We start from the raw sequence: 27391 nt of genomic DNA, 5'->3' as shown, positions 1-27391 counted from the left end.
TTCTGTTCTCTGTTTTGTTTAGCTTAAGGGCCTGTTTTGTGTGCGTTATTATTTTGGAGTTATATCTGTATTTTGAGCCTTGGTTATGCTAGGCTTGCTAACCTGGTGACACGTTTTAGTACACTTTGCAGTGAGTGTGTTTGCCCTACAATGCTAAAAAGTTGCAGTCAAATTTGGCAAAATTGCTAGCTTGGATATTATCTTTACATTTAGATGGGTTGGTGGTTACAAACAATGAGGATGCGCATGCAGCTTCAAGGCAGAACAATGCCTACCATTTCACCTTTACTGTATATGTTCCATCCAACCCCCCTTTCTGAATAAAGTTCCATTGATCTGATTTGTTGCTATAAAAACCATTTTAGCCAAGCTAACTAACATTGTTTTTAGCTAGCTGACATTACCATTCAATCACAAACAAAACATGAATAGAAATAACTTGCTAACAGGGTCCTCACGTTTAATCAAAAGCTTGTAGTGAGATGCATGACCCCCCGAGACAAGCTTTCATGTTAATAATACTGTTGGTCACCCTGATTGTGCATGTTGTGTAGTTAAATGGGATGAGAGAGTCTGACCATGATAAAGTATTGTCAAGCTGCTGTACCATCACAAGGTACACTTGCAAACAGCTGGACATTAGCTGTACCTTGGTCCAGTTCACTGCATGCCTCTTGTCAGTTGTGTATGACTGAGACTAGAGAGATGTCAATTCAGGGAGAGTTCCTATAACCATGGATTTTTAACCAGTTTTGGGAAATTTTGAAAACAGTGTTATTGTGTGGGACTATGTTTTTTGGGCTACTTCTAATCCTCATGCGGCCGCCGCATTTATCCCTTGGCGTGACCTGCACTGGGAAAGAGGGAAACAGCATGGATGGGGAAAGTGTGTGGGCAGAGCAAGCAGTAGTAGTACATAACCTACAAACGTCCTTTAGTGAAGTGTATCCTCACTTGCATACAGTTATTGTTGTAATCAAAGCTTTTAAAGAATGGATCTCTGCATTAAGGGCCTGACCAGAGCACAGGTGGCCTGACAGAACACGCTTCAAAGTTGTCACTTTCAAAAGGGTGGCATTTTAACCCTGTCAGTCCAAAATGTCTAAAACTTGGTACCCATGGCTTATTGCTCATGGGAAACAAAAAAGTCTCAAGAACCCATAATGTCACCAGCATGGATATTTCTCGACAGTGACAATTTGTGAATAATTTTAAAAAATGACTTCAAATCAGCCATTGATTCAATTATCTGTCCAATGTTGTGTACATGTATGAAATACATCTCAGTGTCATGTCAATTTTGTAATGATTGGAATGTTGAGGAGGAACCCGCCATTGCTGCCTGCAGCTATATTTTTTATTGATGTACTGAAGTTCATATACATATGTTGAATTTCTTGTAGTTTTACCTTACCTCAAGTCAACATTAAACAGAGTTGAACTAAACATCCTCCTCAGCGGGTGATTGGAGGAGGAGTTGAACTAAAGCACCCTCTTCAGCGTGGTGATTGGAGGAGGAGTTGAACTAAGCACCCTCTTCAGCGTGGTGATTGGAGGAGGAGTTGTCAATCTGCCAATGTATGCAGGGTGTATAGGGGTGGCAGAATAACCTGTATGTGTGTGTGTGAAAAGGCAGAATAACCTGTATGTGTGTGTGTGTGAAAAGGCAGAATAACCTGTGTGTGTGTGTGAAAAGGCAGAATAACCTGTGTGTGTGTGTGAAAAGGCAGAATAACCTGTGTGTGTGTGTGTGTGTGTGTGTGTGTGTGTGTGTGTGTGTGTGTGTGTGTGTGTGTGTGTGTGTGTGTGTGTGTGAAAAGGCAGCCCCTCCTTTCCACCTGACACAACCCGCGACATTTAAACTGCACTCTACTTTTTCACCACTTCGTTACAAACACACACACACGCATCCAGGCACCAACCGGTTACATTGGAATTTAGCACTGTGCCGGCAACTGTGGCTCTGTCTCAAACCGAGCACTTGTGCACTTCGAACACTGACTTTCAGTGCTTAGGGCGTTCACACTGACAGAACCAGCAGCATTCAGGGCACTGAAAGTACCCGGATTGCGCACTGAAATGGTAAAAAAAATGCAGTGTAAAACGATGGACACTACTCGCCCTAAACGGGCACCATCTTGGCTACGTAGCGGAAGAGGAGTAGCCCTTCGGCAGCTTTTCAGTTTGGAAAGTTGGCTGACCTGACGCCTCGCAAATCACTTGTCTGATCTTATGCATTTGACTCTACCGTATGGTGCACTGTCTGCCAAAAACTTTTCTGTCGCTAATGTTGTGTCACTCTTGTTCTTAAGGAAGTAAACCGCTATTACTTCTGAGAAATCATCTGTAAATGAGATTGCATATTTATATCCTTCTTGAGAAGGTGGTTCAATGGGGCCTGCTAAGTCAGTATGTACTCACTCTAGAGCCTCACAAGCCTTTGTGTCAGTTTTCCTATTTCTGCTGTTGATGAACTTTATTACCGTTGATCTCCATACCCTCCATCCTTTATTACCGGTGATCTCCATACCCTCTGCCAGTTTAGGCAATTTCAATACATCATGAACGTTACAGTGCCCCATGATCTCATGCCATGTTTTGACGTCACAAGCTAAGCTCACTTTGTCTTGGGACATTATGTCATTAACTAATGCATCAACACATTAATTATGGTTAATTACCGTTTTCAAATAGTACAGTCTCTCGTGCTCCTCTATGCGAAACAGTCCCATCCTTGTATATCAGTTCATTCTGTCTCTCTTGGAAGATGAACTTCACCCCGTTGCTTGTGGCTGCTTTCACGGATATGATGCTCTGTGGGTATGATGGGATGAACAAAGCCTTCTTCAGTGTGACCTTTGACATGTCCAGTCCCAGGGGCCCATGGTTTCATAATCCGTCCATGATTATACCCAGGAGGACGGCACTCTTGCTTTGCCTAACTGTGTTTGCTACAGTGACTCACTAGCGCCTCTTGAGGTATGAAGCGGTATGAGAGAGGACATGCCAGGGTTGTGCTGGTTAAGGTGCTAACTTCAGTGGATATCTGGGCAACACACAGTGCATAGTTTGACATTGTCAAAATGCTTATTTCTTCACATTATTAGTACTTGGTTACTAGGTGGTTCTTAAATTATTTAAACTAATATCATATATTAGGCTTGTGTTGATTCGTGCTCTCCTTCCTGAACTCTCTACTTGTCTTGTTTGTGTCTAATCTCATGTGCCTATCCTCTTCTGAAGGCCTGAATGTTTTCTCAAAAGCGCCAAATCTTTTATAGGTCTATGTGACTGGATTCGCAAATCCGTGGTACAAAAGTTCTATTACTGGTGCAATATTGCCGTCTGCAAATCTGCTCTAACGGGTGGACACTCGACAACTCTACAGGTCCACATTTCTACCGCTGGGTGGAGCTCGCGCAGTTCTCCGCAAAGACCTCGAAAGCTGTTAAAATAAAAGTCTGCCTAAACCTTCCTTTGTAAAAAATAAATGTGTATATCATAAAGTTTACAGTTGCCTGTATAATCAGTGAAAGTGGATCCTCAACATTACTTGGAGCTCAAAAGTAAAGGATGATAAAAAGTGAAAAGTAAGGCAGAGATATAGTAGTGCCTACAGTGTAGTTAACCATTTTATTTACCATTATATTTACACAATCTGAGTAGCTGAAAGTAACATGTTTTTAAATTAATGCTTCCATCGTAATCAGAAATCATCTGTATCTTGTGAGGACCTTTATTTTGAGTTTTTACCGCATATGCGGTATCGGAAGTTAGTCCCGTCAGAGGGGCCAGTTTCATGGTTTTGTTGAGATGAATCTAACTTGGGGAACAATTTAAAAACCTTGTTTAAGACACTTACTGATCATGTGCAGTCCTTGACACGAATATCCATCATGGCAAGGATTGGGGATATTATTCATTTGAATGTCGGTGGAAAGAGGTAAGAACGCGTTGTGTTTGCCATACGGATGTGAGTAAGATCCAGCCAGATAATGCTTTGCTATCGGGGGTAGCTAGCTAGCTAGTGGGTTGCGTTCAGTGGCTAACGCCCTGTTCTGAAGTAGAACCATGCTAGCTAGTTTACAAGCGATAACTTGTTTTAGCTGTGCTTCTTATCCTAGCTCGGTAACGTTAGCTGATGACCCGCGGGCCAAATGCATACCATAATTCAACGATATATCTTAACAACGAACTTAAAATGAAATGGCGCGTCCTACTTAACTTACATTAGCTATCTTGTCAACCTACCTGGATGCTGTTCTGATTTGACTTGTGCAAAGTGAACGTTAGTGGTCAATCCTTTAGATAGCTAACAAGGCAGATAGTTCGGGATCGTATTGCAAGAGCAGAAATTCAGTTAACTAATATCGGTAACTAATCACAGTAGTGTTAGGGGTTTAGGATGTTACGTTACCCCATGTCATATACTATGATGTATCTTAACGATTGGCTTGACGTTTGGATTTCGTACCTTGATGTCATTGCAACATTTGCCAACTAACTTCTGTACCGTTTGATCCATTTAGGTTCAGTACTTCTAAGCAGACGCTGACATGGGTTCCCGACTCCTTTTTCTCAAGGTTGGTGATATTCTGAAAATATTGCTTGTCAGAAATGTGATGAACAGAATAGCTAGCGTTATTTGCAGCCACTGAACTGTCAGATCGCGTTTGGTTAATGACATGTTTTTTGTTCCCTCCTTTGAAAACCGACTAGTCTCCTAAGTGGTCGAATATCGACTTTGAAAGACGAAACTGGAGCAGTAAGTTGTCATATCGTCAATTTCTACCTGCAACGTTTGTAAAATTACTGCGTTTTAGGATTCGTCATTTTGTCGTCATTCACTTTCTCGTTGTTTTTCACTTACAGATATTCATAGACCGCGACCCATCACTTTTCGCTCCGATTCTCAACTTCCTCCGAACCAAAGAACTGCACCCCAGGTAAGAAGACACTTAAAGAGCTCAGACCTCCACTGAAGCTAATGTCTCCTATCTCGCAGTATCAAAGAAAGTGATTTCCCCCTTGGAACCGCACCCGAATTCAATGGGTTATTCTGTAGCCCATGCTCTCATGAAAATCGTCCTGGTAGTTTTTGCGTAATGGACAGACAAACAAACCTAAAACTTAAAACATAAAACTTTTTGGCGGAGGTAATAATTAAGCATATGAATTGGGTTTAGTACATCCACAGACTTACTGTGTCAGTGATGGCCTAGTCTTGAACCATGTTTGGAATGTCCTCTGAGAATTACTCCCTGAAAGATCATGTTTGCCTGAAGTTGTTACAGGAAATCAATTGATGTGAACCCTTTTCTATGTCTTAAAAGTACACGTTCTCTTTCCTTCACAGGTCTGTGGATGTGCACTTATTAATGCACGAGGCTGAGTTCTATGGAATTACTCCCTTGGGTAAGGAGTTGAGAGTACGCCTGATGATGATGTTAATAGGTTCAATAATAACAGCATGAAACCGTAAAGAATATGACCAGTGCTTCATTATCAAGTAATATGCCTGCCATTCATTTCATTTAATGTAGTGATCTGTCAGACAGTTTAGCTCCATCACTGATTTAAAGTGTGTGTGTGTGTGTGTCTCTTTGTGTGTGTGTCTCTCTCTCTCTGTGTGTGTGTGTGTGTGTGTGTGTGTGTGTGTGTGTGTGTGTGTGTGTGTGTGTGTGTGTGTGTCTCCTCTCTAGTGCGTAAGCTGCAGCTGTGCGATGAGCTGGATCGCTCCTCGTGTGGGACGGTGCTCTTCAATGGCTATCTTCCTCCTCCAGGTAGGCCAGAGTGTTCATCATAGAAACTACATGGGTCCCAGAAACCCTCAGTCAACTGTCCCTGGGATCGCCTCAAGGCCCCCAGTGTAGTCTACTGCCCCTGGGATCGCCTCAAGGGCCCCAGTGTAGTCTGCTGTCCCTGGGATCGCCTCAAGGGCCCCAGTGTAGTCTGCTGTCCCTGGGATCGCCTCAAGGGCCCCAGTGTAGTCTGCTGTCCCTGGGATCGCCTCAAGGGCACCAGTGTAGTCTACTTTCAATGACTCTGGGCTCTGAGTGTTTGTTTCTGGGTAGTCATTTGTGTGCAAGTGTAGGATATTTGTTATTCAGGCATGAAAATCCCTCACCTTTCGGCGAAATTCGCCGTTTTGAAACCAAAATAGGTGACCTACGTGAATCGTGTAGATTCGATGAGAATTTTTTTTTGGGGGGGGGTATTCATATTCATATTCAGTGAACAGCAAACAGGTGCGCGTGCCAGAAGGGAGCGCGAGATTCAGTGAATTGCGAACAGGTGCGCGTGCCAGAAGGAAGCGCTAGTGCATGGAAATATTAACGCGAAGCTGCCTTGCATCACCAGTGCAGACCACCATCAGAAGCTGAAAGCACGCCTGCTGAAGAAGAGAAAAGGGCGAGGCTGAGACGTGGCAAAACAGCGAAAGCGGGCCATGAAAACACTGGTGGTTCAGGCAAAGAAGAAAACATGATCTGGTTCTGAGAGTATTATGTAAATTTACATTTACATTTACATTTAGTCATTTAGCAGACGCTTTTGTCCAAAGCGACGTACAAGGGAGAGAATATTCAAGCTACGAGCAATAGAACCTGGTGTAACAATAAATAAATACTACTTTACAATAGAAATATAACAAAATGAAATAAAAAGAAAGAAAGAGTGCAGAAGTGTAACTGCTGTAATTGCAAGTTACGCACTAGTCGAAGTGCCAGTTAGGACGGGAAGTGCTCTCTGAAGAGTTGGGTCTTCAAAAGCTTCTTAAAGGTAGAGAGGGACGCCCCTGCTCTGGTAGTGCTGGGCAGCTCATTCCACCAACGTGGAACTACAAATGAGAATAGTCTGGACTGCCGTGCTTGCACAGACGGCAGTGCCAAACGACGCTCACTAGAAGAGCGCAGCATCCTGGGTGTAACATTTTCCCTTACAAGAGCATTTAGGTAGGTGGGAGCAGAACCATCAAGTTATCTTTGCCAATAAAATGTATTAAAATTAGGGCTGTCAAAGTTAACGCGTTAATCTATGAGATTATTGTGGCCGAGATTAATGCGATAAAATATTTTAAGGCAGTTAACGCAACTTTGTTTACTTCCGATGTGCATGACACGAACCGCCGCGTGCCTGCAGTCAGGAATAGGAGAGACCGAGACGGTAGTTGAAGATGGAGAGAGCGGAGGGATTGTTGGGCGGAAAGTTTCTGTTTAAGAGTGAAAATGACGGAACGTCCGACAAAACTAAAGTTGTATGTAGCATTTGTCAAGCTGAATTTAGCTATCACAGAAGCAGCTCGTCTTTAAGTTATCACCTTAATGCAAAGCACCCGACAGAAAGCAGTCCCAGGTTAGATGGTCGCCAACCCACACTCCACGACTTCACTAGGAAAATAACTAGACCAGTCCGTGAAAAGGTTACCAACGCTTACGCAGTTTAGGTTGCTGGTGACTGTCGGCCCATCAACATAGTTGAGGACGGTGGGCTGTCTGAGGTGATTCGAATTGCTTCAGGGGACAATTCTTACGATTTACCGTTGTATGACGGCGAGAGAGCACGAACAATTCAGCTCCTCGAACAAGCTGCCAGCGTCGCCCTTACTGGTGACAACTGGACGTCAGTCAGAAATGACAATTACCTGGGTGTCACAGTTAATTTTATTGACAATGTATGGAAATTGAGATCTTTTGCATTGGAAGTAAAAAAAAAAAAAAACATTCGCGACATACAGCGGAGGACTGTGCAGAGGAATTCATCGACGTCTCAAACAGATGGGAGATAAGTGGCAAACTGACCACTTTAGGCAATGATAGTGCCCGTATTATGTTGGCAGCTGCTAGGCTACTTCCATTTTAACATCTACCCTGCGCGGCACACAGTCTGTACCTGGCTGGCACTTTATAGGTATGAGTTATAGGCCTGAGCCTCTTTGAAAACACAGTTCTGCGTGTAGTTTTGTGTTAAAAAAAAAATACAATTAAACAACAGTGTCTAAAATACACGCTGTCTGAAAGTGATTACTCGTTAATTTATAAGATTTAGTCTTTAGAAGTCAAACAAACTTTTAATCGCGATTAATTTAGATTAATGAATTTCAAAATGTGAGATTAATTAGTTAATTGTTTTGTATCTATTGACAGCCCTAATTAAAATCTGAATTACATAACATTGTATTGGCTGTCAATCAAGATGGAAGAGTAGACAAGTTAAGTTACAGCATGTCCACCATCTCTTGTGGGGGCTATGCATTAAGCCATTTGTGGTCCCCTTACCACATTGTGCCTCTTATACTGTATGTTAGACCCAGTGACATCAGTGCAAAATACTTAGTAAGGACGCCATAATAATTTTGGACTCATGGCTGAAGTTAAGTTTCTCCAGCTCTCCCCAGGTTGGCAAAAAAAGCCTCTCAAAATGCATCAGATTGATGCTTTAAAATATGGAATATTACATTTTTTCTTACGGGGGAGCATGCCCCCGGACCCCCCTAGAGGGGTAATATCCTTCTCACCTTTTTCACCCCTGACCTGTTTTCATGCCTGGTTATTGTGTGTGTGTGTGTGTGTGTGTGTGTGTGTGTGTGTGTGTGCATACACACACACACACATCATGTGTTTCTTTACAGTTATTGTCCTTAAGTAAACTTTTTGCGATGTTGATGTTGTTCTTCTCTGTTCTTATGCAAAGTTCTGGTGTGTGTGTGTGTATTTGGTACCTATTAAGAAGTTGTTGTCTGTAGTGTTGCTGATAAGTGTCTGTTCTTTGTGTGTGTGTGTGTGTGTGCGCTGTAGTGTATCCTGTGAAGAGGCGTAACCGGCACAGTGTGGCAGGCCCTCAGTTCATGGGGGGCCGATCAGGCCCCGTGGAGCGGGCGCCGGTGCGCCGCAGCAACACCATGCCACCCAACCTGGGCAACGCCGGCATCCTGGGCAAAGCCGCCATGGAGGAGAGAATGCTAGGTGAGCCCCGGAGAGCGGCCGGGCCCTAACCCGGTCCAGACGGTCCACTGTGTGGTTCTGTGCTGAGAGAAGCCTGCTGAGTTCTGTTGGCACCGAAGTGTTTATGTTATGTATGGTTTACACGCCACAGAGGCCGCTTATGCAGATAGTTTTTTGCAGCAGACACTTTTATCCAAAGCGACTTGTAAAATGACTTAGAATTGTAAATACAACAGCGAATAATAAGAAAGATAAAGGCAGTAGTAATGATTATACTGTTCTTATATTCAGAAAGATAAAGGCAGTAATAATGATTATACTGTTCTTATATTCAGAAAGATAAAGGCAGTAATAATAATAATTATTATTATTATTAATAATAATGATAATAATGATTATACTGTTTTTCCCTCTGCTGTGGGCAGTGAGGTATAGCTCTAAATCAGACAGAATCAGAATGATCTTTATGGTGATGAGTTTGACTGATTGGTATCTTTCTTCTTCTCCTTCTTCCAGTCTCTGGTTCCGGGGCCGACGCAGGGATGGTGCGCATCGTCTGTGGTCATCACAACTGGATCGCCGTGGCATACGCCCAGTTTGTGGTCTGCTACAGGTGAGCAAGCGCCTGGGTCCTCTCTGTGTTCATCTGCTCCATCACTTACTCATGGGGACGAGTCTCCTTCAAGGCACACAGACATTTGCAGCTTGCAACCCTTACACTTATTTAGCCTCTCTGTTGCCTTGAGAGAAGTCTGTATGCGTCCCTGTGTGCCCCGGGGTAACTCCCTAGCACTTAGAGTTGTGACATTTGGAGACATCCATTTTTCCATCCCATTGAAAGGAGGACAAGATGAGCTGTTCTCTGTTGGTTACCTGCTCAGTGTGGTGTGATGGCCATCATGTGGAAGAGAGCAGGTCTGGTGCAACCTCACTTCCAAGGTGCTGGGATTTAGGGATGGGTTTCGTTTAGGTTTTTTCCGATACCGGTGCTAAAACGATACTTTAAAACGATACCGATGCCTAAACGGTGCCTGGACCGATACTTAAAAAAAAAAAAAAAAAAAAAAACACAAACGACGATTGACGACATTAAAGAAAGGCTTTTATGTCGATTCTTCAAATTAAACAATATATTAACGTTTTAAAGTATACTATAAATATACATAAATACAAAACACCTGGCTTCAAACTACAGCTTCAAACTTTTTAACTTCAAACTATGAACAATGTATTAACTGTTAACAACAGTTTACAGTATACTTAAATACATATAAATAAATACAAAACACACACACAATTCTTTTGCCGAAATATGAGCATATTTGCCTTCATTATTTTGTTTGCATTTATTTCATGAAATTTCACCATTTTCTGATTTGTTTGTACCTATATTTTCTGTCTTCTTCATACTTAATCTTGTTATTTGAACACACTGAGTACATGAACTTGTGTTGCCCCTTTAAGAGACTAGGTTTAGTTTTGCTGGCATCTCCGTTTAGTCTTCAGTCTGCGGTTGCTGATCTGCCTTTGACTCTTGCCTTTTCTCCCCCTTTACACGCATTTTGTTGCATTTGCTGCACGTCGTGTTGTAATCTTTTTCTGCGAAATACAGCCACACTTTTGACCGTTTACCATTTTCATTTCCCCCCCCCCTTGTGCAGGATGAAGGAATCGTCAGGTTGGCAGCAGGTGTTCACCAGCCCCCGGCTGGACTGGGTGATCGACCGCGTGGCGCTGAATGCCAAGGTCATGGGCGGCTCGCTTGGGGACAACGACAAGATGGTGGCCGTGGCCGCCGGCACCGAGATCATCCTGTGGGCCATCTGCCCTGACGGCAACGGCAATGAGATCGGTGAGATGGAGATTTCTCTCCAAGGAAGAGAGTCACGTCTTGTGTGTGACATTGGTTGTAGTGGCTACTAAATTGCTTAAAAAGCGTTGCTCTTTTATACTGTAACAGCTCTGCATGGAGTCCTCTGTAAGACACACTCTGTAGAGCCATCTTGCCAGTCAGCTTTAGAGGTATACAGACTGTTTGTGAGAGGTGATGTGATCTGTAGAGTCACTGGTCTCCCACAGTTAGAAAGGGAATTGTAGGCTCCACTAAAGACCTCAGTCTGTTCCTCATGTCTTAGAGTGCATCAGGACAGGGTAGGATCGCATAGGATGCTGACGTCATCTGCTGGCCCAGAGGGCGGCTGTCTGAGGGAGACGTGTAGTTAGTGTCCGTGATTAGAGGCTAGACTGACTGCCTGTTTACTCACAGATCCATTTGGAGACAACCTTATTGACTGTTGTGTGAGATAATTATGCACTTATCTTAGTAAATAATCATCGTAATAAATAAAAGCAATAATACTTTGTTTAGTTGTTTATTGTAGGTCGCGATGCTGCTGGTTATAGTTAATTAAACCATTTATGTGGCCCATTGTCTGTGCCTGATGAAGGTATGGGAGGAGAAAAAAAGCATTACATTGAATTAATAGAATAAGTGAAGTGAAGTTAAGCTCTGCCAGGTCAAGTTCTTGTGGAAATGTGGATAAGGATGAAATGAATGGCTTCCTTCAGTCTCTCCCGCGTTTGCCTGTAGAGGCTTTTTGAACCAGCGTTGCTTGTGGTGACGGTACAAATCGCCCTCTCCTGGGTGTGCCCGCAGGTGTGTTCAGCTTGAACGTGCCCGTGGAAGCCCTCTTCTTCGTGGGGAACCAGCTCATCGCCACCAGCCACACGGGCAAGGTGGGGGTGTGGAACGCCGTCACCAAACACTGGCAGGTAACCTAGCAACAACCTCTCTCATTCCCTTCTCACCTGAGCAGCTGAAGATCAGCTGTGATCATACTTTCAGAGCCAGAAAGCACTCTCCGTATATTGTGTGTGTGTAAGAGAGAGAGTGTGTGTGTGTGTCTCTGTGTGTGTGTGTGTGTGTGTGTGTGTGTGTGTGGTGGTTCCTTTTAGTGATAACTCCTCTCTTCCTCTCCTATCCCCCAAGAATCAGGACGTGGTTCCCATCAACAGCTACGACACGGCCGGCTCCTTCCTCATCCTGGGCTGCAACAACGGCTCCATCTACTACATAGGTACAGCACCCAGGGGTTATTATGGGATAGATGGCTCCATCTACTACATAGGTACAGCACCCAGGGGTTATTATGGGATAGATGGCTCCATCTACTACATAGGTACAGCACCCAGGGGTTATTATGGGATAGATGGCTCCATCTACTACATAGGTACAGCACCCAGGGGTTATTATGGGATAGATGGCTCCATCTACTACATAGGTACAGCACCCAGGGGTTATTATGGGATAGACGGCTCCATCTACTACATAGGTACAGCACCCAGGGGTTATTATGGGATAGACGGCTCCATCTACTACATAGGTACAGCACCCAGGGGTTATTATGGGATAGATGGCTCCATCTGCTACATAGGTACAGCACCCAGGGGTTATTATGGGATAGATGGCTCCATCTGCTACATAGGTACAGCACCCAGGGGTTATTATGGGATGGATGACTCCATCTGCTACATAGGTACAGCACCCAGGGGTTATTATGGGATAGATGGTACTACATAGGTACAGCACTGCCACGCCTTCAGTGCCGCTCACCCAGGGGTTATTATGGGATAGATGGTACTACATAGGTACAGCACCCAGGGGTTATTATGGGATAGATGGCTCCATCTACTACATAGGTACAGCACTGCCACGCCTTCAGTGCCGCTCACCCAGGGGTTATTATGGGATGGATGGAAGCAAGTTGTGTGCGAGTGTGTCTACATGAAGCCCGCTCGTCTCTGTGAAAAAAAGTGATCCTCCTGAGGTCTCGTACTCCGTTGTGTCTTTGGGCTTGTTCGGCTTTGTGGTCATGTGATTTGAAATGGGGAACAACAATCAGTTAGCAAACCTTCACAAACGACCCAGCCCTTAGCCCGCAGAGACTTCCTGTTATCACCGTCTGTTGTGTTGGGTCATGTGGAGATTGCCATTGATTAGTGTTGGTTTGTCTTAGTTCGCTTGCATCCTTTATCTGACCACAAGGCCAATGAGGTTAAATAGGAATATTGAACACACCATCACCGATACTTCCTTATCCAGTTGGGTTGTGTTTCACACGGCTGTCCCGAATGTGTGTGTGTGGGGGGGGTGTGCACACGTTAGTGTGATGGTTCATTTTGCCGTCTTCTTTAAGTTTGAGTTCCTGAGGGTTGTTTGTGTGTGTGTGTGTGTTGACTGTCCTGTATGTCTGTCCTCAGACGTGCAGAAGTTTCCTCTGCGGATGAAGGACAATGACCTGCTGGTGACGGAGCTGTACCGAGACCCCAGTGAGGACGCCATCACGGCCCTCAGCGTCTACCTCACGCCCAAAACAAGTATTATGAAATGTGATTCCCTCCTCTTACTGCCTTTCACACGCACACACACACACACACACACACACAGAGAGACTGGTGCAGCTCCCTCCGCTCATGGTTTATTAGTGGTCCTTATGGGGTATAGAGTTTCCTATCTTTAATCAAGAGCATGGGCTTTCACTTCGAGAATTTATTCATTTCATGTTCAAATTTGGTGATGTTTCCCCTGCCCTCTCTCTCTCTCTCTCTCTCTCTCTTTCCTCCCTCTCTCTTTCCTCCCTCTCTCTCTTTCCTCCCTCTCTCTCTATCTGTCTCTCTCTCTTTCCCCTCTCTCTCTCTGTCTCTCTCTCTCTCTCTGTCTCTCTCTCTCTCTCTGTCCTCACATGCACGTTCGCTCCGCTCTTACTCAAAGCTGTCTGCTGCTCAAAGCTGTCTGCTTCTGCTCAAAGATGTCTGTCTGCTCCTGCTCAAAGCTGTCTGTCTGCTCCTGCTCAAAGCTGTCTGTCTGCTCCTGCTCAAAGCTGTCTGCCTGCTCCTGCTCAAAGCTGTCTGTCTGCTCCTGCTCAAAGCTGTCTGTCTGCTCCTGCTCAAAGCTGTCTGTCTGCTGCTCAAAGCTGTCTGTCTGCACTCAGAATAGGATGTTGATCGCACAAATGTCCTGCGCTTCAGTTTGAGTCTTCCTCCTCCTCCACTTGCATGTCTGCTTGCTCTCTCTCTCTCTCACATCTCTCTCTCTCACACACGCCCTCTCTCTCTCTCTCACACGCACACAGCTCTCTCTCTCTCTCTCTCTCTCTTTCCCCCTCTCTCGGGTTATTGTGAAATGACCCTATCAAAATTAATCAACCAATAGAATAGAGACAGAACGCAAATAAGTCCCGCCCACACCAGAGGGTGGGAAACATAAGCTGTCGTACTATAAGCTATAACCTGCCATAGCAACAAGATAAAGAACCCAGAACTGAGGGTTTATAACCTGCCATACCAACAAGAAATAGAACCCAGAACTAAGTTTGTATAAGCTGCCATACCAACAAGAAATAGAACCCAGAACTGAGGGTTTATAACCTGCCATACCAACAAGAAATAGAACCCAGAACTAAGTTTGTATAAGCTGCCATAGCAACAAGATAAAGAACCCAGAACTAAGTTTGTATAAGCTGCCATAGCAACAAGGTAAAGAACCCAGAACTAAGTTTGTATAAGCTGCCATACCAACAAGAAATAGAACCCAGAACTAAGTTTGTATAAGCTGCCATAGCAACAAGGGAGCCTGTAGGGGGATAAAAGGCTTCCAGTGTAGTTAGATAAACACAGAAATTGATTACCAAACAGCCAACCCTAACTGGTCAATGTGTGTGTGTGCGTGAATGTCTGCCTTGTTTTTGTGTGTGTGTGTCTGTGTCTGTGTCTGTGTCTGTGTGTGTGTGTCAGGTGACAGCGGTAACTGGATAGAGATCGCGTACGGCACCAGCTCCGGTACGGTGCGTGTGATAGTGCAGCATCCAGAGACCGTCGGCTCCGGACCGCAGCTCTTCCAGACCTTCTCCGTCCACCGCAGCCCCGTCACCAAGATCATGCTCTCCGAGAAACACCTGATCTCAGGTACACGCCAGCCTCATCTGATAGATAGGTAAACACACCACACTAGCCTACAGTGCTGCGCTTGACATATAGGGTTAGGGAATCCAATTTGTTGTGATGCACACAGTAAGGAAATCAGTGTTTTCTAAGCAGACAAAGCCGTGTGATTTGAGCTGTGCTCCTGGGCTGGAGAGCATGTGTTAATGCCCCAGATACCACACATGGCATGTGTTAATGACCCAGATGACTTGGGTTAGTCCGAGGTATTCCTTTCTTCTGATTCTCGTCTGGTCCTTCTGTAGAAGTCCTCTAAGTGTGTGTGTGTGTGTGTGTGTGTGTGTGTGTGTGTGTTGCAGTGTGTGCGGACAACAACCACGTGCGTACCTGGACGGTGACGCGCTTCCGCGGGATGATCTCCACCCAGCCGGGCTCCACGCCACACTCCTCCTTCAAGATCCTCTCACTGGACGACATCGACGGACACGCGGGTTGTGCCGCCGGCATCGAGATTGGTGAGTCAGAGAGAGCGAGAGAGAGAAAGAGAGAGAAACAGAGAGAAAGAGAGAGAGAGAGAAAGGGATCCGAAGTACTCTAGCAGTACTGACAGTGCAGGAGTGTTCCATTCTGTTGGCCTCTAGCAGTACTGACAGTGCAGGAGTGTTCCATTCTGTTGGCCTCTAGCAGTACTGACAGAGCGTGTGTGTTCCTGTGTCCCCTGCAGGTCCGTACGGGGAGAGAGACGACCAGCAGGTGTTTATCCAGAGAGTGGTACCCGACACAGACAAGCTCTACGTCCGTCTCTCGTCCAACGGAAAGAGGTCAGTCACACAGTCAAATGTACCCTACAACTCTCTGATCTTTTGGGATTTCATATGTCCTGTTTTTATATAACTAGGGTTACATCGAGGGTTGGATTAAGGTCAGGGGTCACAACTAGGGTTAAAGCAATACATCACGAGAATGAGCGAAACTGACTGGTGGCTGTTCATAGAGAACATGTGTGGCCTGTACATTAGATCATACTGAAGTGAGGCTGAATGCTCTGATGTCATTTCCCGAGTGACCTTTGACCCCCTGTCCTCTTCTCTATCAGGGTGTGTGAGGTGCGCTCGGTGGACGGCACGTCCATCACGGCCTTCATGGTGCACGAGTGTGAGGGCTCCAGCCGGATCGGCTCGCGACCGCGACGCTACCTCTTCAGTGGCCATGGCAACGGCAGCATCCAGATGTGGGACCTGACCACCGCCATGGAGATCGCCGGGAAGGTGGACATCAAAGGTCAGCAGCCCGACAACGCTTTGCGTTTAAACAGAAGCAGCTAACCACACCACTCAGGATTAACACACACACACACACACACACACACACACACACACACACACACACACACACGCTAAAGGATTACGCACCAGTTAAGATTCACAGGACAAGAAGCAGGTGTAATTATACCACCAAAAAACAAAAAGAATGGCTGACCAAACATAGCTGGTGTGGAAACATGCATGCTTTTAACTCTGGAGCATATTGTACACGTGTGTTTAACTCTGGAGCATATTGTACATGTGTGTTTAACTCTGGAGCATATTGTACACGTGTGTTTAACTCTGGAGCATATTGTACATGTGTGTTTAACTCTGGAGCATATTGTACACGTGTGTTTAACTCTGGAGCATATTGTACACGTGTGTTTAACTCTGGAGCATATTGTAGAGGTGTGTTTAACTCTGGAGCATATTGCACACGTGTGTTTAACTCTGGAGCATATTGCACACGTGTGTTTAACTCTGGAGCATATTGCACACGTGTGTTTAACTCTGGAGCATATTGTGCATGTGTGTTTAACTCTGGAGCATATTGTACACATGTGATTAACTCTAGACCATATTGCACACGTGTGTTTAACTCTGGAGCATATTGTACACGTGTGTTTAACTCTGGAGCATATTGTACATGTGTGTTTAACTCTGGAGCATATTGTACACGTGTGTTTAACTCTAGAGCATATTGTACATGTGTGTTTAACTGTGGAGCATATTGTATTGTGCATGTGTGTTTAACTCTGGAGCATATTGCACACGTGTGTTTAACGCTGGAGCATATTGTACACGTGTGTTTAACTCTGGAGCATATTGTGTGCCCCACTGTCTAGACTTCAGCTGTCACCTGTCTGCCTGTCATATGTGTAAATGCAGAACAAGGGTGAAGGAGATCAGCAGGTGTTGGAAGGGTTTGATTGATCTGATTAGTGTGTGTGTGTGTGTGTGTGTGTGTTTGCAGCGCTGGGCGGGCCTACGGAGGAGGAGTTGCTTGAGTTGCTGGATCAGTGTGACCTGGCCTTGACCCGCACGCCTGACATGAGTCCAGCTGCCTCTCTCACACACTCCAGTACACCACGCACATCTACCTGCAGGTATGGTTATAACACACACACACACACACACACACACACACAATCGTACCCGCCGTCCCACCGACACACACACACACACGTACACACACATAATCTTACCCGCCATCCCACTCACACAAACACACATCAGTGTATATTTAATTATAATATGCCTGTTGCAAGTTATAATACACACTCACACATACACGCACCAGTGTATATTTAATTATAATATACCTGTTGCAAGTTATAATACACACTCACACATACACGCATCAGTGTATATTTATTTATAATATACCTGTTGCAAGTTATAATACACATACATGCATCAGTGTATATTTAATTATAATATACCTGTTGAAGGTTATAATACACACTCACACATACACACATCAGTGTATATTTAATTATAATATACCTGTTGCAGGTTATAATACACACTCACACATACACACATCAGTGTATATTTAATTATAATATACCTGTTGCAGGTTATAATACACACTCACACGTACACGCATCAGTGTATAATTAATTATAATATACCTGTTGCAAGTTATAATACACACTCACACATACACGCATCAGTGTATATTTAATTATAATTTACCTGTTGCAGGTTATAATACACACTCACACGTACACGTATCAGTGTATATTTCACGCACACCATAACATTCACAATCGTTCTTTCAGTTAATGTTCTCTCAGTTGAGTCGCACTGAGTAGATTTAGTCTAACGCTGTGTGACCAGCAGAGGGGGCTATTTCTGTACTGACACTGTGTGACCAGCAGAGGGGGCTATTTCTGTACTGACGCTGTGTGACCAGCAGAGGGGGCTATTTCTGTATCTTGTGTGCTGCCTCGCCTGACTCCATCTTTCCCTCCTCTCCTCTCCTCTCCTCTCCTCCTCTCCATCAGTCTGGTGTCCCAGGCCAGTGAGCGTGGGGTTCTCCTGCGAGGAGTCGCTGCTTCTCTGACGGGCAGCCTCCCCCGCCAGGCCCCCGCCCCCCTGGTGCCCTTCTGCCGCCCCCCCCAGGGGCAGGGCCAGGCTCTGGGTCTGAGCCAGGCGTCTCTGAGCGGCAGCAGCGTGGGGGGGGGCAGCCCCCTCCCCTCCCGCGGCCCCAACGACGCCCTGCGGCGGGGCAGCTTCGCCGAGCGCTGCCAGGAGAGGGCCAAGGGCGCGGAGGCCGCGGGCATGGGCGTGTGTGTGGACGCGGTGGTGGCGGGCAGGCGCAGCTTGGCCGTGTCCAGTGAGCTGGAGGCGCGTCTGGGGCTCCGGTCGCCACCTGCCCTCCCCTGTTCATCCCCCTCTCATCCTCCTCCTCCACACCCACACCCTCCGTCTCCGGCAGCAGCAGTGGGGCCTTCGTCATCCGCATCATCCTCTTCCTCAGGAGCCTCTATGAGGAGGTCGCCGTCGATCGTCTCGTCTGGATCAGGCCCCGCCCCCGGCCCCGCCCTCAGTCCGACTCGCTCCCAGACCCCCGTCTCCCCCCTGCGCCAACCCGGCCCCGGCCCCTCCCCCAGCACAGAGGCCCCGCCCAGTGATGCCACCAGCCCCGCCTCTGACAGCCTAGTGTCGCCCCCGGCAACCACCCCTAAACCGCACATGAATGAGACGAGCTTTTGATTGGCTGGATGCATCCTTTTAGTGTGTGTGTGTGTGAGAGAGAGAGAGAGAAGTACAGAAAGTGAATCTTCAGATTACAGGAACTTTTAAAGACTGTGATCGCTAAACGTCTTCCATGAAGTCTTAGCAGTTTTTTTCAAGGGCTTTCCAACCATAGCTTTACCACGAGGGGGGGGACAAAAAAGGTTTTCTGAGTTACTGTTTTTTTATTGTTTGTAACATTTCTGTATTCTTTGTTCTAAGACGAATTCACTCATTCCCAATCTCCCTGGCCCTCACTGCTCCTTACATAAGCATTCCCAGATCTCCACTCTTTTGGCCAGTTTGATATTGGAGCGTGCTTGGTTTTCCGCGATGAATGAATGTCGGCATTTAAGTGTTTGCACAAGGAAAACGGAGAGAAACTCATTCCAGGGTGTCTGATTGCTGGCCGTCGGCTATTGGCCTCATGTTAAGCCCACGCGCACACACACACACACAGAGGGACATGAGAAGAGTTACTGTACTGAGTGGCTCTGTCAGAACCGACCCGAGGGGGGGCACCAGGGACCTAATCCTGACCCATAGAGTACCAGAGTCCAGAACCATTCCCATGAAACCCAGCTCCTCTGCGAGTATCACATATCAGTGTTGAGAGGGTTTCACATGGTCGGACCCCAACGTTACTGTCATCCAGACCGGGTTGATTTCAGCATTTGCCATTTTTGTGATATTCGTTACAAGAAGCTTATCTAGACTTGATTGTCATTTTGCTTAGCTTGACCATATTTTATAACAGGATCAAATTCGTTAGTTCTTCCATCATACAACAACAGGAGCTAGTTATTGGCTGTGCATATCCAGAGGTAGTCTCACACTGTTAAGAGAACAGTCCTGACCTCTGACCTCAGCCACACACACACACACACACACACACACAAACACACACTGTAAGGGACTCCTCGCGCATATCTCTTAGTGATCAAACTTCTGAGTATACGTAACTATAGCAGAGTTATTTAATGTGACTGGCTCGCATCGCTGTTGGACGGTCACCAGGGAGATCAGGGTTCACATTCACTCATCTGTACGTTCGCATTCGTCCGTGCTGGCTAGACTGATCCTGGGCCAGCTATACTGACGTGTGTGTGTGTGTGTGTGTGTGTGTGTGTGTGTGTGGGGGGTGCGTCAAGTGGCTCTGAAGGTGTGTTTGAGTGCCTTTCTGAGGATACCAACACTGCCAATTAGGATTGTGTGTGTGTGTGTCCTCCCCTTATATCCGAGTTGATCAGAGTTCTATGGTGGCCTTGGTGGGCTGCATAAGGGTTCCGTGCACACTGGAGTCTCCTAGACAGCCAGAGACTGGGAACCGAATGCAGGCCACATCCGAACCGGTCTGAGCCGGTCTAAGCCCACGCTCTCTTCAGGGAGTTAAAGTCACTGTTGTCATTCAGAGCAGCAACACTGTCGCGATGCACACACACCGCGATCCGTGCGTGTGTGTGTACCGTGTCTGGTTTCACACTGTCGCGATGCACACACACCGCGATGCGTGCGTGCGTGTGTGTGTACCGTGTGTGGTTTCACACTGTCTTCTCCGCTGTTTTGTTCTGGTGTTGATGTATGTAATGCTCAACATGTTTATTGGTCAGACTGCATTTCTCATGGCTCTGTTTATGAATTTTTTTGGGAAACCTTGTATCGAGTCCTGCTGCCAGGAGATGTGTGACACTTGCAGGCAGGGCCCCCTCATGCAGTGTGTGTGTGTGTGTGTGTGTGTGTGTGTGTGTGTGTGTGTGTGTGTGTGTGTGTGTGTGTGTGTGTGACGTGTGTGTCATTAACATTGTTTATTGCTCTTGTGTTTGTGTGTGTTCCATTCCATGTATTTGTGCTGTTGTGCAAGGAATAACTGTGTCATGGAGGTGTAATAAGATGACTGAGCTCTCTAGATCACTGGACACTCTCAAGAGAAACATGCAGAACAATATCGTGAAGACATGACAGCAGGTGTGTGTGTGTGTGTGTGTGTGTGTTTGCAGAATGTTGTTTTAAGTCGTATAGTGTTACTGGTCTAATGTCTTCCAAAAGAATTTAATAATAAAAAACTATACACGTGTGTTTGTGTTAAAAGAGCTTTCTGTAGCCCGGACACCAAGCGTTATAACGTTACACTTTATACTTTATAAACCAGCTCGTATTATTATAGTATACTCTGTCAGTAGGCATGGCTCGCTATGTTCAGAATCATTGTACGTTAGCCAAGGCTATCGCGAAAACAAGAGGTGAGTGTCTAAAACTGGCGAAATTACACCTCAGTAATCCGTCGACTGTCATAAAATGTAATTAACTCTTCTAAAATGGCTGAATGGTTTCTATTTGATGAGATAGAGAAATAGCTAGTAAGTAAGGGTGGGCATGAGTAATTTATTTGGACGCCAGTATCCGTTCAACATATAGAGTGATGGCGTTTGTAAATTGAGTCAATTTAGAGTCGAACTTGCCGTTTCTGTCATTGCTTCAAACTGGTTGTTGCCGAGGCAGTAAGCACCCGTGGCCTATGAGATAAAGGGTGCTGTCGCTCCTTGGGTGTGACTGATAGCAGTGTTAGTATGATGCGTTAGCCAGTTCTACTTGACATCTCTCACTGGTTGTGTGTCTGAAATACTCGCGGCTAACCCGGCTACACACTACCACAGAGTATGAATGCGAGTACTGGAATGTCGAAATGACTTATAATGCCCAAACCTACAAGTAGCCATGATCAGCTCAAGCTCAATGCTTACCTGTTCAGGAGAAAATTTGCCAACTCTGCATCAGTCTTAATCGCACAGGCCCAAAACACCAACAGACCGTCCGCTCCGGAACATTTTAAAAGGAGAATATACTGACTGTGTAGCATTGTTGTCGGAGAAGCCAGATTAGCATGTTTCCTTAATCTCTGATGACATATGTATATCATTTTATGATTTAGAGCAGGAAATGTATAACATACTGGTCCTTTTAAGAGGTGTTGCATCTAGAACATTCTGCAGTCTTCCAGAAATCACATGACACAACACAAAATGTAATTTCAAAAAAAGCATTTTACTCAGAGAAGTAGAAATAGCTGGCAGCGGTGTCTGCACAGAGACACAGGATCGCCGTACATGTACATGTGTGTGTGCTCAGTAAAAGTCAAAAGCCTGTTCCCGTAAGCATACTACCACCAGTGACGGCATTCGGCTCTACGTGATCCTCTTACAGACACACACACACACACACACACGCTGATCACAGCTTTGCCTTCACCTCAGCAGACACCTCATGAGAACATCCAGTCATGGATACAGAACAAGTGTGTCGATGTGTCGGTCAGCGTCATTAGCGGCCTAGATAGGAGAGGAGTGTGAAACTGATCCGTTTCACACACACACTGCTTCTCCCTGGACTGAGATACAGTGCAGTGTGCCATTGTGTCAGTTTCTTAATCAGTGCCAATAATAGGAGCTGAGTCTAGAACCAGATGCTGTCTCCGCTACAGGGGAATGAGTCTAGAACCATATGCTGTCTCAACAGCTACAGGACAGTGCGTCAATGAGTCTAGAACCATATGCTGTCTCAGCTACAGGACAGTCGTGAGTCAATGAGTCTAGAACCAGATGCTGTCTCAACAGCTACTGGGGAATGAGTCTAGAACCATATGCTGTCTCAGCTACAGGACAATGAGTCTAGAACCATATGCTCTCTCAACAGCTACAGGACAATGAGTCTAGAACCAGATGCTGTCTCCGCTACAGGATCGTGCGTCAATGAGTCTAGAACCATATGCTGTCTCAACAGTCTATCAAAGTGTCGGAATCCTATTTAGTACCGGATCTGGAGTTGAGTCTAGATCCAGTTGCTTGCTATCCCATCAGTCAACAGTGTAGTGTGTCAATGAGTTAAAATGCCAATCAGAGTTCTGTCTGGACCGCTACAGGACAGTACAGTGGATTAATGTGTCAGCCTGGTAATAATCAGAGTACAGAACCACAGAGTGGACCCACACGCGGCCCGGATCAGAGTGTGCTACAGTACTCAGGTACAGCTACAGTGTGGTGTGTCGATGAATCAGTATGGTCATCAGTACTCAGAGAACAGCTACAGTTTGGTGTGTCGATGAATCAGTATGGTCATCAGTACTCAGAGAACAGCGGGGCTTGAGAATGAAGTGGTCGGCACTGACTCCTTAGTCAGCGCAGTTTGTCAGAATGTTCAAGTGTGTTCACATCCTGATCATTGTGCAGAGGCCGTAGCACTGATATATAAATACTCTGAATAAATAATCCAGTGATACAAAAATAGCTCTTCAGTATTAAAATGCTTTGCAGCTTCACCTTACAAATGTCAGTTTAGTGCATTCAGTTTTTTTTTTTTTTGTTGATGTTTTAATTTAATAATTTTTTTTTACTTAAATAAAGTTAGAAAAACATATATCTCCTTTCTTCTCACCAGTGCCCCTCCCCCTCCCCTAGAAAAAGACTATAAAAGCTGGTTTAAAATACACGTGTGTGTTGCAGTGTGCCGCTTGTGGCAATAAAGAACTGACTGAAGTCAGCCTTGTTTGTTGTTTGTTTGTTTGTTTTGTCCGTTGCTGATTGCGTCACTCAGGCCAACCCTAGAGCGCAGTTCAAAACTTGGCCCCGCATCTCAACCGGATCTCAACCGGATTTCAGCCGGATCTCAACCGGATCTCAGCCGGATCTCAACCGGATCCGCGCCAGCTCTGGGCCGGATCTGGGCGCTCATATCTTGTTGTCGAGCATCTCCAGGAAGAGCTTGTGCATGGGCACGCGGCGCTCCCGGTGCAGCCGGCAGAAGGTGTCCACGGCGCGGGCGGCCGTCTGGCGGAGCAGGGGCAGCGTCATGAGCAGCCGGCCGGCGCGGTGGAGCTCCCCGGGGTGGGAGTGTGTGTGCCCGCTCTCGTGCTCCTGCAGCGCCTCGTGGAGCCCGTCACGGAACCGCTGCACCGCCTCCGCCCCCTCCAGGTTGGCCGCGTCTGACAGGAGACACACACACACACACACACACACACATTTAATGATTTATTTATGTGCACATTAAAGACTAAGGTTTGGATGAAGAAGCTGATCAACACTGTACTGTTTGCTGTTGACATAACAACTGGTTCTAGACTAAGCTGACATTTTGGTACTGATGCGGACATACTACGTACTGTATATACTACGGTGCGGACGAAGAAGCTGTGCTGGCAACACACAGACACACTGTTTCATCATTTCACACACGCATGCATACTCCACGTCAGACACCAAGGTCAAGAGGGGCCTCTAGGCAGGCTTGGGTGGGCGTGTTTTTCACTCATCCCACTGCACACACATGTAAACATACACACACACACACACACACATGCACACACACACACCCCCCCTTGTTGTTCTCACATTGTGTCAAGTCCCATTGTTCAGCAAACATGCTGTAATAGGCAGGCCAAGGGGCATTTCCAGTTCAAACCATTTCGGCTTTTGATTTCCATTATGGCGGCAATCACCGTTCCACCCTGGTAAGCACTGTGGCGTGTGAGTGTGTGTGTGAGAGTGTGTGTGTGTGAGAGTGTGTGTGTGTGTGTGTGTGTGTGTGTGTGTGTGTGTGTGTGTGTGTGTGAGTGTGTGTGAGTGTGAGTGTGTGAGAGCGCGGACCGGCACAGAGTGAGGGTAACCTCCAGGAAAAATGGGCTTCTGAGAGAGAGAGGGTTTGGGAAAGACGGTCAGGAATGGATTTATTGATCTCTGCTGTGGGCTGGAGCAGAACGGCTTCCTCACAGCCGAGCTATTGATTGGTGCTCCCTTGCCCCAGCCCCTGATGGAAGAGAGGGGGAGAGGAGAGGACGGGCCTGGCTGGGACTCAGAGAGGGCGGGCCTGGGGAGGCGCCATTCCTCTCTGCTGAGAGCTGTTGGCTGAGCGATAAACACAAGAACAATGCACTCCACCACTGTCAATCAGGACCGTTTTGGCTTCCTTGTGCCATGAGAAAAGCCTTTCAATGCGCCCTGATGGGCTGCCCTCAGGCTGGGCTTTAAGTGGGCCATTTCTGGTGCACATTCTGCTCTCTTTTGTCTGGGACTGCTGGTCAAAACTCTATCTTGACCTTTGGATGCCCTTGACATAACCTTGGTGACCAAGTCTGTTAAAAGCACAATACAGCACTGTGCAGGATAGATGATGCCCTTTAAACTAAGGCTTCAGGGTGTTTGACTTATAGAGCACAGCTCAGTATAGATGATGCCCTTTAAACTAAGACTTCGAGGTGTTTGACTTAAAGAGCACAGCTCAGTATAGATGCACTTTAAACTACGGCTTCGAGGTGTTTGACTTAAAGAGCACAGCTCAGTATAGATGCACTTTAAACTAAGGCTTCGAGGTGTTTGACTTATAGAGCACAGCTCAGTATAGATGATGCACTTTAAACTAAGACTTTGAGGTGTTTCCTTCCTTTAAACCCATTGGTAGGTGTTGGGTTAGAAAAGCATCTTTTTGGATGTTCTGATCCTACACAGATCAGTTTGCATTTGATGTTGCTTGGCAAGATCCTGCCTTCACGACTCTGTTGTGCACCAACTTTCTCTACATAACAGCTTTAGAGTCATTACTTACTCATACGCAGACAACGGTGTATTTGAGAACCATGTGGGTATATGAGAACCGTGTGTGTTTGACTTTGTATCTACCCGTGACAGATGCATAATGTGCCATCTGTGTGTGTGTGTGTGTGTGTGTGTGTGTGTGTGTGTGTGTGTGTATACGTGTGTGTGAGTGCGTGTCTCACCTGAGTTAGCGAGCGTGTGAGCGTGTGTGTGTGTGTGTGTGTGTGTATACGTGTGTGTGAGTGTGTGTCTCACCTGAGTTAGCGAGCGTGTGAGCGTGTGTGTGTGTGTGTGTGTGTGTGTGTGTATGTGTGTGTGAGTGCGTGTCTCACCTGAGTTAGCGAGCGTCATGGCCTTGAGGGTGACCAGCTCCTCCGGGCTCAGGCCCATCTGCTGGTACTTGCGGGTCAGGTGCCGGAGCGCGGTGTACAGGTCCGAGAGCCCGGCGGCCCGGCACTGAGCCTCGGCCAGCCGCAGGTTGTCGGCGAACACCAGCTCGTCCGCGGAGCCCAGGGAGCGCGACACCACGGACAGAACCAGAACCTCCATCCAACCGCCCTGCAGCAGCGCCATCTGATCCACCAATGAGAGCGCAGAGAAGCCTGCGGAGGGAAGGGTTACAGCAGCCAATCAGACTGTTGTTTGGACGATAAACAAACGCAAGGTGAGGTGAGGTTTGGGGTTTGACCGACCCCAGAGGGCAGGTGAGGTCACGCACCTGGGATGTGCTTGGCCCAGCCAATCAGGACGAGCAGCTCTCTGTTGAGGAGGTCACACAGGGTCAGCAGGCTCCTGAGCTCCGTGCTGCTGGGGGAGGAGTCTGGGATGGCACTCAGAGGGGCCGGCTCTGACACCAGCAGCTGAGAGATGACTTTGTTACCTAGGAGACGAGACGGGCGAGAGTTTTTACACTGTTCTTAGAATGATAACAATCAGCATTCCAAATAAAAGTGTAACTATATTTCTACTATTCACGTAGAAAACATAGAAAATACTTAGGTAAATACTCAGTTTTATTATTTCTAAAGTGTCAAAACATTTTTTTTTTACTAATGACTATAGAACTATATACTTTAGAAACAAAGCTTTTGTTTTGTCCATTAGTTTCTGAGGTCCTAACATATGGCCTCTTACCGATGGGTTTGGCTGGATGTGTGAGAGGGGTTTTGGTGTAAAGGGACAGGCCACAGTCCACCCTGCGCTTGTACTTCTGGCGGCCTCCTCTCACCCGGTCCATACGCACACCTAACACAGAGCAAAAACACTCATCTCTGTCCTAAACACACTTATATTTCACCAAACGCACACCTAACACAGAGCAAACACACTCATCTCTGTCCTAAACACACTTATATTTCACAAAACGCACACCTAACACACTCATCTCTGTCCTAAACACATTTATATTTTAGGGAAATATAATTTATAACTTGCGATCACATTTTCTTGAGTCTGTTTTTACACCAGTATTGCCAGAGGTCAGAGCAGTTTATACCCTAGTAAAAGTTAGGAGTAGAACTAATCTATTACTGTTGCTTTAAGTAAAGCTGCCCTCTGACCTGTGTGTTCATTGACTAATCATACTCAACACAGGTATGCTTCTGGAAGCAACATCAGAGCTATCAATGACTAATCAGTAACATTTAATAGTCCGTGCTGTTTGACTTGCGGGGGACACAGCCCAGAATGAGACTTGTCTGTTGAGAGCAGACGTACCCTCTTTCATCATGCCCGCACGCAGACGCAGACGCAGACGTACCCTCTTTCATCATGCCCGCACACAGACGCAGACGTACCCTCTTTCAACATGCCCGCACGCAGACACAGACGCAGACGTACCCTCTTTCAACATGCCCGCACGCAGACACAGACGCAGACG

General features: G+C 46.3%; 2 protein-coding genes across 3 annotated transcripts in view; one reads left to right on the top strand and one right to left on the bottom strand.

The window, feature by feature from the left end:
* The first annotated feature begins 3761 nt into the window (after positions 1-3761).
* On the top strand, positions 3762-23337 carry shkbp1 (SH3KBP1 binding protein 1). 2 transcript variants are annotated; one of them, XM_031573970.1, is made up of 18 exons: positions 3762-3943; positions 4530-4583; positions 4720-4765; positions 4873-4946; positions 5357-5415; positions 5703-5783; positions 8796-8963; positions 9459-9555; positions 10604-10794; positions 11599-11714; positions 11932-12019; positions 13203-13319; positions 14736-14906; positions 15242-15397; positions 15607-15703; positions 15979-16163; positions 17163-17295; positions 18199-23337. In XM_031573970.1, the coding sequence occupies exons 1-18, from the start codon at positions 3897-3899 to the stop codon at positions 18908-18910; spliced, it is 2592 nt and encodes an 863-aa protein (XP_031429830.1). In that variant the 5' UTR covers positions 3762-3896; the 3' UTR covers positions 18911-23337. The 2 variants fall into 2 exon arrangements, with proteins under 2 accessions (XP_031429830.1, XP_012682388.2); XM_012826934.2 differs by having other exon boundaries at positions 13203-13331.
* Positions 23273-27391, bottom strand: part of esrrd (estrogen-related receptor delta) — a 7462-nt gene continuing 3343 nt past the window's right edge. Inside the window, exons 4-7 of the mRNA XM_031573982.2 lie at positions 26647-26757; positions 26231-26392; positions 25845-26114; positions 23273-23906 (exon numbers count right to left, since the gene is read on the bottom strand). Of these exons, the coding sequence (XP_031429842.1) occupies positions 23653-23906; positions 25845-26114; positions 26231-26392; positions 26647-26757 (797 nt within the window). The 3' untranslated portion in view covers positions 23273-23652. The remainder of the gene's footprint in view (positions 23907-25844; positions 26115-26230; positions 26393-26646; positions 26758-27391) is intronic.

This window comes from Clupea harengus, chromosome 9 (genome assembly GCF_900700415.2).
Source record: "Clupea harengus chromosome 9, Ch_v2.0.2, whole genome shotgun sequence".
Classification (NCBI taxonomy): domain Eukaryota; kingdom Metazoa; phylum Chordata; class Actinopteri; order Clupeiformes; family Clupeidae; genus Clupea; species Clupea harengus.
Note: the sequence above shows the minus strand (reverse complement) of the source record. Positions and strands in the feature narration are given on the sequence as shown.

Bases quoted from the DNA above. Each gene is read 5' to 3' on its own strand.
- shkbp1 (XM_012826934.2), top strand. From the start codon at position 3,897: ATGGCAAGGATTGGGGATATTATTCATTTGAATGTCGGTGGAAAGAG. The intron at 5,416-5,702 runs GTAAGGAGTTGA...TCTCCTCTCTAG, and splicing joins CTATGGAATTACTCCCTTGG to TGCGTAAGCTGCAGCTGTGC. The intron at 17,296-18,198 runs GTATGGTTATAA...CCTCTCCATCAG, and splicing joins CCACGCACATCTACCTGCAG to TCTGGTGTCCCAGGCCAGTG.